Source organism: Eschrichtius robustus, chromosome 10, assembly GCF_028021215.1.
Source record: "Eschrichtius robustus isolate mEscRob2 chromosome 10, mEscRob2.pri, whole genome shotgun sequence".
In the NCBI taxonomy this organism is placed as follows: domain Eukaryota; kingdom Metazoa; phylum Chordata; class Mammalia; order Artiodactyla; family Eschrichtiidae; genus Eschrichtius; species Eschrichtius robustus.
In genome coordinates this window covers 92359708-92375506 of record NC_090833.1, presented here as the reverse complement: position 1 = coordinate 92375506, position 15799 = coordinate 92359708, and the positions used below count along the sequence as shown (strand labels likewise).

At 44.0% G+C, this 15799-nt stretch overlaps 1 protein-coding gene and 1 long non-coding RNA gene across 3 annotated transcripts in view; both read left to right on the top strand.

Moving 5' to 3' along the window:
* The first annotated feature begins 1081 nt into the window (after positions 1-1081).
* LOC137770024 (uncharacterized) lies at positions 1082-5206 on the top strand. The gene is made up of 3 exons (XR_011075115.1): positions 1082-1189; positions 4081-4264; positions 5176-5206. It is a non-coding gene; the product is annotated as an uncharacterized lncRNA (long non-coding RNA).
* A 9-nt stretch (positions 5207-5215) lies between these two features.
* The window catches only part of FGD3 (FYVE, RhoGEF and PH domain containing 3), a 33350-nt gene continuing 22766 nt past the window's right edge, over positions 5216-15799 (top strand). The window contains exons 1-2 of one of the 2 annotated variants that reach the window (XM_068552355.1): positions 5216-5695; positions 15458-15547. In XM_068552355.1, the coding sequence (XP_068408456.1) occupies positions 5225-5695; positions 15458-15547 (561 nt within the window). In that variant the 5' untranslated portion in view covers positions 5216-5224. The remainder of the gene's footprint in view (positions 5696-15457; positions 15548-15799) is intronic. The other variant, XM_068552354.1, reaches the window with a different exon arrangement.

The window sequence follows — 15799 nt, the reverse complement described above, 5'->3', positions numbered from 1 at the left end:
CATCTCTCATGATCCTGGGGCTCGTGGGGTGCATTCCCATGGCTCTCACTCAGGGTTTCTCTGGGACTGTTGCCAGTGAGGGCTGGAACTGTTTCAAAGTCTTCTTCTCAGGCTCACACATCTGATGGCTGCTGCCAGCTGGGGCTCCATGTGCCAGGGCCACTAAGCCATGTCAGTGACAAGACAGCCGAGGTCTCTGCTCACTTGGGGGCTCCAGGGTACCAGGTGACAGGCAGCAAGTGAGATGGGCATAACGGTGGTTTTAGTGGGGGCTCCTACACTGTTTCCAAGGTGGGGACGTCCAGCGGCAGGTGGAGCGGACTTGTGGCCCATCTGTAAGACTATCCCTGCCCAACTCAGGCAGCTACCAAGTGGTTCAGAGACTCCAGGGCAGGCACCACAGCATTCATGCTACCCCATCCACTGGCTGCTGTGGATGGAGCCACTTAACGGTCCACAATGCACTGGATAGTGGGGCACATTTACTTTCTCTGTACTTCTCCAGTCCCCACACCTCCCCCAGTCCCAGGTTTGGGGCCTTTGATGCTGGGTGGTGGCAGCCTTGGGTGTCAGGGGCCCTGGGTCCTGAGTTCAGCAGCAGGCTCAGCTCACCTAGGGTGGACTCTCTCAGCTCAGGGCTTCTAAAGGGAGAGTTGAGTGGCTGGGAAGACAGAAATGACAAATGCTCCTTGGCTCCTCCGTGATTACACGTCCCTGGCCTTGGGCATGTCAGAATGAGCCCGGAGCCCAGTCCAGGGGGTTCAGAGCAGCATGTCTGGTGGACCCAGCTCCTGGGTGCTGATTACCCCAGGCCAGCATGGCCAGGGTCAGCCTTGGCGTCCTTGTCTGAAACATGAAATGTCACCCACCTTGGTGATTGTGACTGAGCAAGAGTACAAAAGCACTCAGCACATCTCCTGGCACATGGGGTGTGTGGGCGTGTATATATAATTGGATATATGTTTATATGTATTTGTGTATGTGTGCATGTGCATATGTGTATACACGTGTGGAGGCATGTGTGTTTATATGTGTGTATGTTGGGCACCCTTGAACATGTGTTTCCTCTCCCCCAACCCTACCCTAGCCCCCGGCTCCTCTGAGCAGTGTGGAGGGGAGGCTGGAACTGGACTGCCCTGCCCTGCACTCACTTTGGCCTTGGACAGGCAGCAGGGAGACCAGTCCTGAGGTAAGCGAGGCTGGTGGCTGTATCCTGTGGCTTCCCAAATCAGATCAGAGGGTCATCTGATCTTTAGGAAGGTTGCTCTGCAACCAGGACCTCCCTCCACCATGTACTCTGCTCCCTGGAGGATGTCTTTATGCTGAGCCCTGGGCTTCCCAGTCTGGCCAAGCATGGTTCAGCTGCCCTTGCACTAAAACCCCTGGAAGATGAGATGGTCATGGCTGAAGGGCCGCCAGAGGAAAGGCACACTTCCTCCCTTTGAAGGGCATCCAGGCAGGCCAGCCTCCCCAGGCTCTGGGCCTGCCACACCCCTCACCACCCTCCTCTACATGATTCATTGTCCCTTCTGTAACAAGGAAAATTGACACTTGGTGAGTGTCAGCAACTCACCAAGTCTGCACAGCTCGGAGGTATCACCTTCCACAGGGTATAATCAACATACAATTAGCTGCATATGTTTAAAATGTACAATTTGACCTTTCAACATACACATATACACCTGTGAAAGTGTCGCCACTGCCAAGATGATGAGCACAGCTGTCAGCCCTTGAAGGCTTCGCTGTGTTCCGTTGTAACCCCCACACCACACCCACCCTTCCTTCCAGGCAACATCCCGGTCTGCTTTCTGGCACCACATGTTAGTGCACATTTCGTAGAATTCTATGTAAATGAGAAAAAAGTAGGTGCCTTTTCTTTTGTCTGTCTTCTTTCACTTGGCATGATTATTTCTAGATTCATCCATGTTGTTCAGAAGTATTCTCTTTTCCCCTCAGTGGTTGAAAGATTTGTGTAGAATTGGTATCAATTTTGGTCATTATTTTTCTCAAATATTTTTCAAGCTCACTCCTTTTTTGAGACTCCACATATATATTCTGGTTACACAGATATTATGCTGCTTAAAGTTTTTCCACATCTCACAATTCATTCTTGCTCTTTCATTTTAGATAGCTTCTATTGTCTCTCTAAACTCACTAATTTTTATTCTACAATATCTAATCTGCCATCAATCCCTTCCAGTGGGTCTTGATCACACACTTTGTGGTTTTCATCTCTGGAAGTTGGATTTGCATCTTTTTTTTATTCTTCATGTTTCTACTGACCTTTTAAATATAATGTGGGTAACTGCTGCTGCCTTAATGACCTTATCTGGTAATTCTAACATCTGTATCATATGTGGGTCAGTTTCAACTCACTGACTTTTTCTCCTCACTATGGGTTGTGAATTCCTGCCCTCCATGTCTGGTAATTTTTGGTTGGATGCCAGACACTATAAATCTCACCTTACTGGATGCTGAATATGTTTGTGCTCTTATAATTGTCCTTAGGCATTGTTTAGGGATGCAGTTAAGTTGTTTGTAAACAGATGGACTTTCCTGTTAAAATTCATCAGTATTTGTTAGGTGGGACCTGAGCAGAGCTCACCGTGGGGCTAATTATGCCCCACACTGAGGCAAGACCCTTCCAAGTTCTCTAACTCCCTGTGGATCTTGGGGTTTCCAGTCTAGCTGGTGGAAACAGGCATATTCCCTGCCCTGTGTGAGCACCAGCTGATGTTCCCTCTGACCCTCTCAAGTAGATCTTTCTCCAGCATTGCAGTTTCCTCACACATGCACTGAGCCATCTCCGAGGGCCCTTGTCAGCTCTCTGCGCTCTCTCTAGTGCTCTATCCTGTGACCTCCAGCTGCCTTCATGTTCCTGGACTCCCAGCTCTGTTTCCTTACTCAGGGGTCTACCTGGGATCCCCTTCGCTGGGCAGGAAGCTGGGGTGAGAGAGGGGTCACTGCACTTGTACCCACCTCTCAGGAGCACCGCACTTTGCTGCCTGGTGTAAGGTGTCTCTCAACTGTTGTTTCGTATGTTTTATCCATGATTTGGTTGTTTCCAGTGAGAGAGTATCTCCAGTTTCTGTTACTCCATCTTGACCAGAAGCAGGAATCCCTGAGGTGTGATTGCAGCAGGCTCCACCTGGCACCAGATGGCTGCACTGGACACACCAAAGCTGAGTGCGTGGCCTGCATTCCATCTGGCATATTTTGACTGCTGTGTCATGTCTGATTTCCGGAAACTGGAATTTATCACCTGTGCTATGAGAAAAATGCAGCAAAACATGCATTTTCTGTTTAGAAATCTTGATATTTCTCCCCATTAAGCTCTTTAAGAGTGTGGCAGTAGCCAGTACTAAATGTGCACCCTGCACTGGTTTTGGTGTCACTTAAAGAAAGGTCCACTCAGAAGAAATCTGACTGCACTGGAAGGCAAGAGCGCAGGAGACTATCACAGGGGCTGGAGTTGGCGCTTGACTCCTGGGGCCTCGCCAGCCCTCAAGGCCACGCACGCACAGAGGTGGCTCATGCTTCTCTTCTGAGCACGCTCTGACCGGAGGCCCTTCTGCTGCATGGGTGGCCGAGGGTCAGGCTTCAGGACACCTTTTTGGTTGTGTGTGTTGCGGGGAGGGGAAACTGCATCTCCACCGATGGTTCTTTATTTCGTTTAGCAAGGGAGGAAGGGAATGTGTGAAGAAGCCACTGGCAGCAGAGCTGAGTGATTGCCTGTGTCTGGGAGGGTGCGTGGAGATGCCAGCCAGCTCTCCTCAGACACAGTGGGCACTGCACACTCAAGGGGACCCTTTCTCCCTGAGTCACTGCATGACTGGGAACAAGCTCAGTTCTGGCCCCAGTTTTAAGCCAGGGCCTAGAAGCTGCTGCACGGGGACCAGGGACTCAGCCATGCTCCATCCACCCACAGACCTCTATGACCTGCCTGGGGGTCTCCTGCACTGGGTGGTGGCACGAAGATGCCCTTCCATGTTCTCCCTTGAGCACTGGGTCTGTCACCCACACTGCTCCAAGTGCCAGTGGAGAAGGTGGTTTTCATTCTCCTTTCACGTTTTTTTTTAGAACCTCCTGAACTGCTCCACTTCAAAACTGCTGGGCAAGAAAAAGATTTTCAGCAAATCCTCCCAGCCCACCAACCCTGTGCAAGGCCTGGGCTGGCCAACTCAAACGACTTGGCACGCAGCCAGCAGGGAACCTGGCACCCACCCTTCCACCTCAGTGTCCTTGTGGAGCCTGACAGCCTCAGGTAACCCACCTCTTGCCCAGGAATAAGTGACTGCCACTCCTGGTCCCTGTCCTCCTCTGCAGCTCCACGGGGGGTTCAAGTGGAAGATTTTGGGGAATGTCAATCTCCTCCCAGTCTAGTCTCACCTTTGACCCTCTCTGTGCACCTAGACTGACATTTGAAGGTGCCTTTCCTCCACGAGGGTTTCCAGAAGAGGCACCATGTGAGGGCATGAAGTAGCTCCAGTGCTTAGCAGGAAGAGGAACTGGGGACCAAGATTCAGCTTCCTCAGCCTCCAGGTCTCTGGAAAAAGCTGTCTGTCACCTGTCAGACAGAATATCGACAGTGATATTGAGGGAGGGTCTCGATGGGCATCCTGCCTCACCTCAGAGCTACATGGTAGGATAGAGTGCCACGGATGCCAAAGCACAGTACAGACCAGATTCACTGTGCTCATGATGGTTATCGCTATTCTTTTACACATATATTCTGAATTCATTGAGGGGCAGGTAGCTTCACGCTACAGAATTCATTCCTCCCTCTCCTTTTTTTTCTTTCACTCTCTCTTTTTTCTTTCTTTCTTTCCTTCCTTCTTTTCTCCCTTCTTTCCTTCCTTCCTTCCTTCCTTCCTTCCTTCCTTCTTTCTTTCTTTCTTTCTCTCTCTCTCTTTCTTTCTCACTCTCTCCCTCCCTCCTTCCCTCTCTCTCTTCCTTCTTTTTTTTAATGAAGAAATTTATTTTTAGAATAAAATGCTTTCCATTGGCCATTGCCCCAAAGCCTGCCTAGTCAGGACCCAGCTGAGGCTGACCAGGGTGTTCACTTCACACTCAGCCCCATTCCCCCTCCTCCATGTTGATTTTCTCCAGAGGGCCCCACCTGGGGGCTGGTCCATGGCCCAGCTGGCATTGACTACACTCATTTCTCCCTGACAGGAAGCCCCCGGCCAGCCCCTCAAAGAGCTCAGAGAACTCAACTCTGAGGATGGAGCCAGGAGGGGGGTCCTCAATGCCCCCAGCCCCCATTGCCACCCGGGGGGAGCCAGATGCTGGGCCTAGCAGCTCCTCCCTGGAGCATCCAAGCACAGACCCAGGGAAGCTCCGAGCGCTCCCTGTTGGGCCTGGAGCCCACTGCGGGGACCCTGCCTCCGGGAGCCCTGGCCGCCAGGCCTCTGCGGGGGACATGGGCTCTGTGGGTGAGCCCAGCAGCGGCACTAAGATCCCTAACCGGGACAGCGGGATAGACAGCCCTTCCTGCAGCGTGGTTGGCGAGCACTTCTCCTGCGAGGACGGCAGCGAGGCTGGCCCAGGCCCCACCATCAAAGGCCTGCACCTGGAGACAGCCCCAGGTGGCAAGGCCCCACAGGAGGAGGCCGATAGCGATATGGGCGAGGGCAGCAGTGAGGAGCCAGACCCCGAGAATAGCCCCTTGAGGGCTGACGCGGATCCAGCCAAGGTAGGCCACCTTCCCGTCCCAGGTGTCAGGGGCTGCAGAGTTCTCCTCCGAGGGTATTTGAGGTTTACAGTGCCATCACCCAGGCCTGGTGCCAGTAGCAGGGTGTACACTCAGACACCATACTCAGAGAAGCCCCTGCTATGGGTTGGTGGGCAGGCCCTGGGGAAGGACCACGCAGGCAGGGGTCTCCCGGACACATCAGACAATGATCTCACTCCCAAGCCTTAGTTCCATGGCCCCACAGTGGCACAGGGTCCCCACCCCAGGGTGGCTGTGGCGGTTCATCTTAGAGGGAACAGTGCTGCCACCACTCTTTGCCAGTGCTTGCTGCCTGCCTTGCAGAGCCCCCATGAGGAAAACAGCATGCTTGTCACCTTATTTTATGAATGGAGAAACCCCAGGGTTTCCCATGGGGTGTGGCAGAGGCAGGAAGGGAGCCCAGGCATGCGAGGGGAGCCCCGTGTAGATGGCCCCGGGAAGCAGGTGTGCCCACCCGTGGGGGCTCGGCCTTGCAAGAAAGCTCATCTGTGTCCCTTTAGCGTTTTGGGCTCTGGGCTCTACACTGGGACTTGTGGGGACATGGAAGTAAAGCCGACAGCCCCGGCTTAGAGAGACCGCCTGTGCATGGGAGGAGAACAGCGTAGGTAAGCTACAAGTGACTGGGTCCCAAGACAAGCACAGGTGGCATTTGGCCAGGGTCAGACCTGCTGGCTCCTGGTAGAGATGGCATGGACTAACATGGCCGCATCAAGAGGCAGGCTTAGTGGGCAAAGGGCAGCCACAGGCCTGCACTGCTGAAAGCCATATTCCCAGCGAGTGGGCTGGGGGCATGTTTTAATCTAAGTTTTATTATTATTCAGGAATGGTGAAGCCAACAAATCAGGAGATGACTGCCATTTAAAGACAGTTTATTACTCATAGTTCCCGAGAGGAGGGGGCACACCACACCATGGGGAACCAGAGGGAAAAGCACCAAGGTGGGGCAGGAGGCAGAGGGAGTGGAAATTGTGAGCAAGAGTCTTTTCTTAATCACGTAATGATTTTATTCTTTTAATTGAAGTATAGTTGATGTACAAATACTATATAAGTTACAGTAGAGTCTTTATTGTGGTTTCTGAGGAGAGGGATGGGTGAGACAGGGTAAACAGGCTTAAGATTGGCCAGTTTGAATAATTTCAGCGGGTTCTGTGCACAGGGGCTGTCCCTGGATAGCTAGCACCTGGACCTGTGTAATTAGGGCGGGGAATAGGGGAAAAGCAAGTATAAAGAAGGTGGTTGGGTGTGGGCTCTGGATGGGTTGGTTTGCACTTGAAAGACATTCTTGCCAGCGAATCCTTTACATCTCTAGGAATCAGCGAACCCTGGGAGGGACAGTCCCTCCAGGATCAGCAAGGCCCCAAAGTTTTGGTATCAGGATAATGCTGGTCTCATGGAATGAGTTAGGAAGTGTTCCTTATTCTTTAATTTTTTTGGAAAAATTTGAGAACAATTGGTATTAATTTCCCAGTGAAGCTATCTGTTTCTGGGCTTTTCTTTGTTGAGAAGTTTTTTATTGCTTATTTAACCTCCTTACTTGTTATTGGTCTGTGCAAATTTTCTGTTTCTTCATGACTCAGTGTTGGTAGGTTGTGTGTTTCTAGGAATTTACCTATTTCTTTTAGCTTATCCAATTGTTGGCATTTAATTGTTCAGAGCCATCTCTTCTGATCCCTTGTATTCAACTGTGGTATCAGTTGTAATATTTCCTCTTTCATTTTATTTATTTGAGTTCTTTCTCATTTTTGGGGTAAGTCTAGCTAAAGGTTTGTTAATTTTGTTTATCTTTTCAAAAAACAACTCTTAGTTTTGTTGGTTTTTTCCCATCGTTTTTCTACTCTCTGTTTCATTTATCTCTGTTCTAATCTCCATTATTTCCTTCCTCCTGACTGCTTTGGGTTTAGTGTGTTCTTTTTCTAATCTTGAGGTGTAAAGTTAGGTTGTTGATTTGAGATCTTTCTTCCTTTTACATGTATGCACTTACAGCTATAAACGTCCCTCTTAGCACTGCTTTTGCCACATTCCATAAGTTTTGACATATTGTGTTTTCATTTTCATTTGTCTCAAGTTATTTTCTAATTTCCTTTGTGACTTCTTTGACTCTTCTTTAAGTGCGTATTTTCTAATTTCTACATATCTGTGGATTTTCCAGTTTTCCCTGTGCTGTTGATTTCTAGTTTCATTCTATTGTGATTGGAAAAGATATTTTATATGATTTCAATCTTCTTGAATTTGTTAATACTTGTTTTGTGGCCTAACAAGTGGTTTGACCTAAAGAACGTTCTGTGTGCACTTGAGAAGAGTATACGTTCTGCTGTTGTTATATGGAGTGTTCTGCATATGTTTGTTAGGTTCATTTGATCTACAGTATTATTCAAATCCCCTGCTTCCTTAATGATATTTTGCATGTCCTATCCAGTATTGAAAGTAGAGTACTGACATCTCCTACTATTCTTTTGTTGCTATCTGTTTCTTGCTTCAATTCTGCCAAAGTTTGCTTCATATGTTTAGGAACTCTGAGGTTTGATGAATAAATATTTATAATTGTTATATCTTCTTGGTGAGTTGGTCCTTTTAACATTATATAATGTCTTTCCTTGTATTGTGTAATGGTTTTTTAATTTAAAGTCCATTCTGTCTGATGTAAATATGGCCACTCGTGATCTCTTTTGTTTACCATTTCCATGAAATATCTTTTTCCATCTTTCACTTTCAGCCTATGTACGTCCTTAAATCTAAAGTGAGTTTCTTGTGGGTAGCATATAATCGGATTTTTTAAAAAATCTGTTCAATCAATCCATGTCTTTTGATTGGGGAGTTTAATTCATTTGCATTTAAAGTAATTACTGGTAGGGAAGGACTTACTATTGCCTTTTTCATTGTTTTCTGTATGTTTTGTAGCTTTTTTGTCCCTCTCTTACTGCTTTCCTTTTTTAAGTTTAATTGATTTTTTTGTAATAATATGCTTTGATTCCCTTCTCATTGCCTCTTGTGTATATTCTATGCATTTTTTCTATTGCAATTACATAAAATAATTAAAGTTATAGTATTTTTTTTTAAAGATCTTCCATCTGCTTTTTATTTTTTTATTGGAGTATAATTGCTTTACAATGTTATGTTGGTTTCTGCTGTACGACAAAGTAAATTAGCTATATGTATACATATATCCCCTCCCTCTTGGACCTCTCTCCCACCCCCCCATCCCATGCATCTAGGTCATCACAGAGCACTGAGCTGAGCTCCCTGTGCTATACCACATGTTCCCACTAGCTATCTATTTTACACATGGTAGTGTATTTATGTCAAACCTAATCTCCCAATCCATCCCTCCCTCCCCTTCCCCCGCCGTGTCCACACGTCCATTCTCTACATCTGTGTCTCTATTCCTGCCCTGCAAATAGGTTCATCTGTACCATTTTTCTAGATTCCATGTATATGTGGTAATATTTGATATTAGTTTTTCTCTTTCTGACTTACTTCACTGTTTCACTATGTATGACAGACTCTAGGTCCATCCACCTCTCTACAAATGACCCAATTTGTTCTTTTCTATGGCTAATATTCCATTGTATAAATATGCCACATCTTCTTTACCCATTCATCTGTTGAAGGACATTTAGGCTGTTTCCATGTCATGGCTATTGTAAATAGTGCTGCAATGAACATTGGGGTACATGTGTCTTTTTGAACTATGGTTTTCTCAAGGTATAAGCCCAGTAGTGGGATTGCTGGGTCATACGGTAATTCTGTTTTTAGTTTTCTAAGGAAACTCCATTCTATTCTCCCCAGTGGAGGTATCAATTTACATTCCCACCAACAGTGCAAGAGGGTTCCCTTCTCTCCACACCCTCTCCAGCATTTATTGTTTGTGACTTTTTGCTGATGGCCATTCTGACTGGTGTGAGGTAATACCTCATTGTAGTTTTGATTTGCATTTTTCTAATAATTAGTGATGTTGAGCATCTTTTCATCTGTATAGCATTTTATTTTAAGCTGATAAAAACTTAACTTCAATGATATACAAAAACTCTACTCCTTTACAGCTCCCCCTCCCAGACACTCTATGTTATTGATGTCACAAATTATGTATTTATATATATAGTATGCACTTTCACATAGATTTATAGTTTTTAAATGTTTTTGTCCTTTTTGTGTTATTTTCTATCAAAATTATGATAGTACAGGTTACTATATTTGTTCATACATTTACCTTTATTGAAGAACCTTATATTTTTGTACAGCTTCATGTTGCTATCTACCATCTTTTCACAACTTGAAGGACTTACTTTAGCATTTCTTGTATAGCAGGTCTAGTGGTAATGAACTCTTTATCTTCTGTTTATTTGTGAAAGTCTTAATTTCTTCTTCATTTTTAAAATTTTTATTATTTTATTTTGTTTTATTTTATAAATTGGAGTATAGTTGCTTTACAATATTGTGTTAGTTTATGCTGTACAGCAAAGTGAATCAGCTATATGTATACATATATCTCCTCTTTTTGGATTTCCTTCTCATTTCGGCCACCACAGAGCACTGAGTAGAGTTCCCTGAGCTATACAGTAGGTTCTCATTAGTTATCTATTTTATACATAGTATCAATAGTGTTTATATGTTAATCACAATCTCCCAATTCATCCCATCCCCCCCTTCCCCCTTGGAATCCATACGTTTGTTCTCTACTTCTGTGTCTCTATTTCTGCTTTGTAAATAAGATCATCTACACCAATTTTTTCAGATTCCACATACATGCATTAATATATGATATTTGTTTTTCTCTTTCTGACTTACTTCGCTCTGTATGACAGTCCCTAGGTCCATCCATGTCTCTACAAATGACCCAATTTTGCTCCTTTTTATGGCTGAGTAATATTCCATTGCATATATGTACCACATCTCTATATCCATTCATCTGTTGATGGACATTTAGGTTGCTTCCGTGTCCTGGCTATTGTAAATAGTGCTGCAATGAACATTGGGGTGCATGTGTCTTTTTGAATTATGGTTTTCTCTGGGTATGTGCCCAGTAGTGGGATTGCTGGGTCATATGGTAGTTCTATTTTTTGCTTTTTAAGGAATCTCCATACTGTTCTCCATAGTGGCTGCATCAATTTACATTCCCACCAACAGTGTAAGAGGGTTCCCTTTTCTCCACACCCTCTCCAGCATTCATTGACTGTAGTTTTTTTTTTTTTTTTTTGGCTGCTTTGGATCTTTGTTGCTGTGCACAGGCTTCCTCTAGTTGCGGCAAGCGGGGGCTACTCTTCATTGAGGTGTGCGGGCTTCTCATTGTGGTGGCTTCTCTTGTTGTGGAGCATGGGCTGTAAGTGCGCAGTCTTCAGTAGTTGTGGCTCGCGGGCTCTAGCGCGCAGACTCAGTATTTGTGGTGCACGGGCTTAGTTGCTCTGTGGCACATGGGATCTTACTGGACCAGGGCTCAAACCTATGTCCCCTGCCTTGGCAGGTGGATTCTTAACCACTGCGCCACCAGGGAAGCCCTATTGTTTGTAGATTTTTTGATGATAGCCATTCTGACCAGTGTGAGATGATACCTCATTGTAGTTTTGACTTGCATTTTTCTAATAATTAGTGATGTTGAGCATCTTTTCATGTGTTTGTTGGCCATCTGTATATCTTCTTTGGAGAAATGTCTATTTAGGTCTTCCGCCCATTTTTGGATTGGGTTGTTTGTTTTTTTGATATTGAGCTGCGTGAGCTGCTTGTATATTTTGGAGATTAATCCTTTGTCAGTTGCTTCATTTGCAAATATTTTCTCCCATTCTGAGGGTTGTCTTTTCGTCTTGTTTATGGTTTCCTTTGCTGTGCAAAAGGTTTAGGTTTCATTAGGTCCCATTTGTTTATTTTTGTTTTTATTCTCATTACTCTAGGACGTGGGTCAAAAAAGGTCTTGATGCAATTTATGGCAAAGAGTGTTCTTATGTTTTCCTCCAAGAGTTTTATACTGTCTGGCCTTACATTTATGTCTTTAATCCATTTTGAGTTTATTTTTGTGTATGTTAGGGAGTGTTCTAATTTCATTCTTTTACATGTAGCTGTCCAGTTTTCCCAGCATCACTTATTGAAGAGGCTATCTTTGCTCCATTGTATATTCTGGCCCCCTTTGTCATAGATTAGGTGACCATAGGTGCATGTGTTTATCTCTGAGCTTTTGATCCTGTTCCATTGATCTATATTTCTGTTTTTGTGCCATTACCATCTGTTTTGATTACTGTAGCTTTGTAGTATAGTCTGACGTCAGGGAGCCTGATTCCTCCAGCTCCAGTTTTGTTTCTCAAGATTGCTTTTGCTATTTGAGGTCTTTTGGGTTTCCAAACAAATTGTAAAATTTTTGTTCTAGTTCTGTGAAAAATGCCTTTGGTAATTTGATAGGGATTGCATTGAATCTGTAGATTGCTTTGGGTAGTATAGTCATTTTCACAATGTGGATTCTTCCAATCCAAGAACATGGTATATCTCTCCATCTTTTTGTGTCATCTTTGATTTCTTTCGCCAGTATCTTATCGTCTTCTATGTACAGGTCTTTTGCCTCCTTCGGTAGGTTTTTTCCTAGGTATTTTATTCTTTTTGTTGCAATGGTAAATGGGATTGTTTCCTTAGTTTCTCTTTCTGATCTTTCATTGTTAGTGTATAGGAATGCAAGAGATTTCTGTGCATTAATTTTGTATTCTGCAACTTTATCAAATTCATTGATTAGGTCTAGTAATTTTCTGGTGGTATCTTTAAGATTTTCTATGTATAGTACCATGTCATCTGCAAACAGTGACAGTTTTACATCTTCTTTACCAATTTGGATTCCTTTTATTTCTTTTTCTTCTCTGATTGCTGTGGCTAGGACTTCCAAAACTATGTTGAATAATGGTGGCGAGGGTGGGCACCCTTGTCTTGTTCCTGATTTTAGAGGAAATGCTTTCAGTTTTTCACCATTAAGAATAATGTTTGCTGTGCATTTGTCATATATGGCCTTTATTATGTTGAGGTAGGTTCCCTCTATGCCCACTTTCTGGAGAGTTTTTATCATAAATGGGTGTTGAATTTTGTTGAAAGCTTTTTCTGCATCTATTGAGGTGATCATATGGTTTTTATTTTTCAATTTGTTAATATGTGTATCACATTAATTGATTTGTGTATATTGAAGAATACTTGCATCCCTGGGATAAATCCCACTTGATCATGGTGTATGATCTTTTTAATGTGTTGTTAGATTTGGTTTGCTAGTATTTAGTTGAGGATTTTTGCGTGTATGTTCGTCAGTGATATTGGCCTGTAATTTTCTTTTTTTGTGATATGTTTGTCTGGTTTTTGTATCATCGTCTTCATTTTTGAAAGATGGCTTTGCTGGGTACATATTCTTGGTTGACAGTTTTTTTTTTTCTTTCAGCACTTTAAATATATCATCCCACTCCTCCCACCCCCTCTTTTTTTTTATTATAATGTGTCCCAGTGTGGTTCTTTGGATTTATCCTATTTGGAGTTCTGTAAGCTTCTTGAATTTGTATGTCCATTTCTTTCCTCATATTTGGGACATTTTCAGCCACTAATTCTTCAAGTATGCTGTACTTGACTCCCAAAATGCATATATTGGTCCCTTGGGTAGTATCCCATAAGTTTCTTAGGCTCTCTTTGCTTTCTTCATTGTTTTTTCTTTTTGTTTCTCTGATTTATGATTTCAAATGACCTAGCTTGAATGTTTCAGTCTAGTTATTGCAATTTTCAGTTCTAGAGTTTCTGTTTGGCTCTTTTTTTTTAATAGTTTGTATCTCTTTATTGATATTCTCATTTTGTTCATGCATCACTTTCCTGATTTCACTTAGTTGTCTGTGTTCTTTTTTAGTTCATTGAGCATCTATATGACAGGTATTTAATATTTTTTACAGGCAGCTCATAGAGCTATGTTTCTTTAGGTTTGGTTTCTGGAATTTTATTTTGTTCCTTTAATCACACCATGTTTCCCTGTTTCTTTGTAATTTTTTGCTGGAATTTGGGCATCTGAAAAACAATCATCTCTCCAGTCTTTGTATGCTGGCTTTGTGCAGGGAAAACCTTAGCCAATCAGGCTGGAATTTCTAAGACCTATTAAACTTTTTCTGATCTCTTGCTCCCCTGGCATCTGCTTGCAGAACATCAGCTCTAACATGCTGCTCCCCTCTGTTTTCAAACTCTGGTGCTGGTCATGACAGCATTCCAAATCAGGCAAGACCGAAACCAGTCCCTCAGGCAGCTTCCAGATGAGCCAAAACTTTGGATGCACAGTTCACTCCTTTGTTTCCATCCCGAGGGAGGAGCCCTAGTGTGGGGGGAGGGGGTTCTTCCCAGTTGTGCTGTGCTATGCTGCATGAGGGAGGAACACAAAAGGGTGTTCCAAACGTGCCAATTTTCATTCTCTATTTGATAGAATCTCTTCTTAGTTTTACAATGCCTTGGAAGCTGTAGCTTCTCAGCTGGTCTCCAGAGTTTTCACAGAGGTATTCTTATTTGTATACTGTTAACTCATGTGTGAGGGAAGGAGGACCTATAACTTTCTTTTTTTTTTTTTAATATATTTTCTTGAAGTATAGTTTATTTATAATGCTGTGTTAATTTCTACTGCACAGCAAAGTGATTCAGTTATATATATATTTAATATTCTTTTCCATTATGGTTTATCACAAGATATTGAATATAGTTCCCTGTGCTATACACTAGGACCTTGTTGTTTATCCATTCTATATATAGTAGTTTGCATTTGCTAATCCCCAAATCCCAGTTCATCCCTTCCCCCACTTTGGCAACCACAAGTCTGTTCTCTATGTCTGTGAGCCTGTTTCTGTTTCACAGATAAGTTCATTTGTGCCATATTTTAGATTCTACATATAAGTGATATCATATGGTCTTTCTCTGTCTGGCTTACTTCACTTAATGTGATAATCTCTAGCCCATGTTGCTACAAATGGCATTATTTCATTCTTTTTAATGGCTAATATTCCATTGTATATATGTACCGCATCTTCTTTATCCATTAATCTTTTGATGGACATTTAGGTTGTTTCCATGTCTTGGCTATTGTAAATAGTGCTGCAATGAACATTGGGGTGCATGTATCTCTTTGAATTATAGTTTTGTCTGAACATATGCCCAGGAGTGGGATTGCAAAATCATATAGCAACTCTATTTTTAGTTTTTTGAGGAACCTCCATAGTGGCTGCACCAATTTACATTCCCAGTGTAGAAGGTTTCCCTTTTCTCCACACCCTCTCTAGCATTTCTTATTTGTAGACTTTCTAACGATGGCCATTCTGACCAGTGTGAGGTGGTACCTCATTATAGTTTCGATTTGCATTTCTCTAATAATTAGCAATGTGGAGCATCTTTTCATGTGCCTGTTGGGAGGGCCTGTAGCTTTCTAATCTGCCACCTTGCTGATGTCACTCCACAATATATTTTGAGGTGGCTATTGCAGCTCCTCTGTAGTTAAAGCCCCGGGAAGATAGAGTTCTCTCTGGGCTGCAGAAGGTTTGGGGGGGGGGGGTTGGTAGAAACTATTATGTCTTCCCCAGAAACCTCCCTGGAAATTCCATCTGTGAGAACTGAGCCCCACATCCCAGTCCCAGCAGCCTCCTCTGGCCTTTTGGGGGCCCTGGTCATCCCTGGCATACAGCGGGTAGCCTTTGTCATATGCTGCCTCCCCAAAACTCATCTTCCCCAGGTGAGCTATGGCTCTTCTCTTCACAGTGCTCTGAGCCCCAGAAGCTGCTCCACATTGCCCAGGAGCTGCTGCACACTGAGGAGACCTATGTGAAGCGTCTGCACCTGCTAGACCAGGTAGCCCTCCTGGCTTGGGCCTGCCTTTGTCCACTTCCAGAGTTTCAGTGGGCAGTTTCAGAGGCAAACTTTCTATCTTAGCATTGGCTAGGGCTTGCTGTTGGAGTATGACTGACATGAATACTAAAACTTGGACAAATTTAAGTCTCCTCCAGAAAGTCTTAGTTTTTGCTTTCAGAACTTGTGGCTCTGGGGCAACGGTCTCATCCAGTCACCTTGGGGTTTTTTTCTTCTTGGCAGTTAAATTATCTG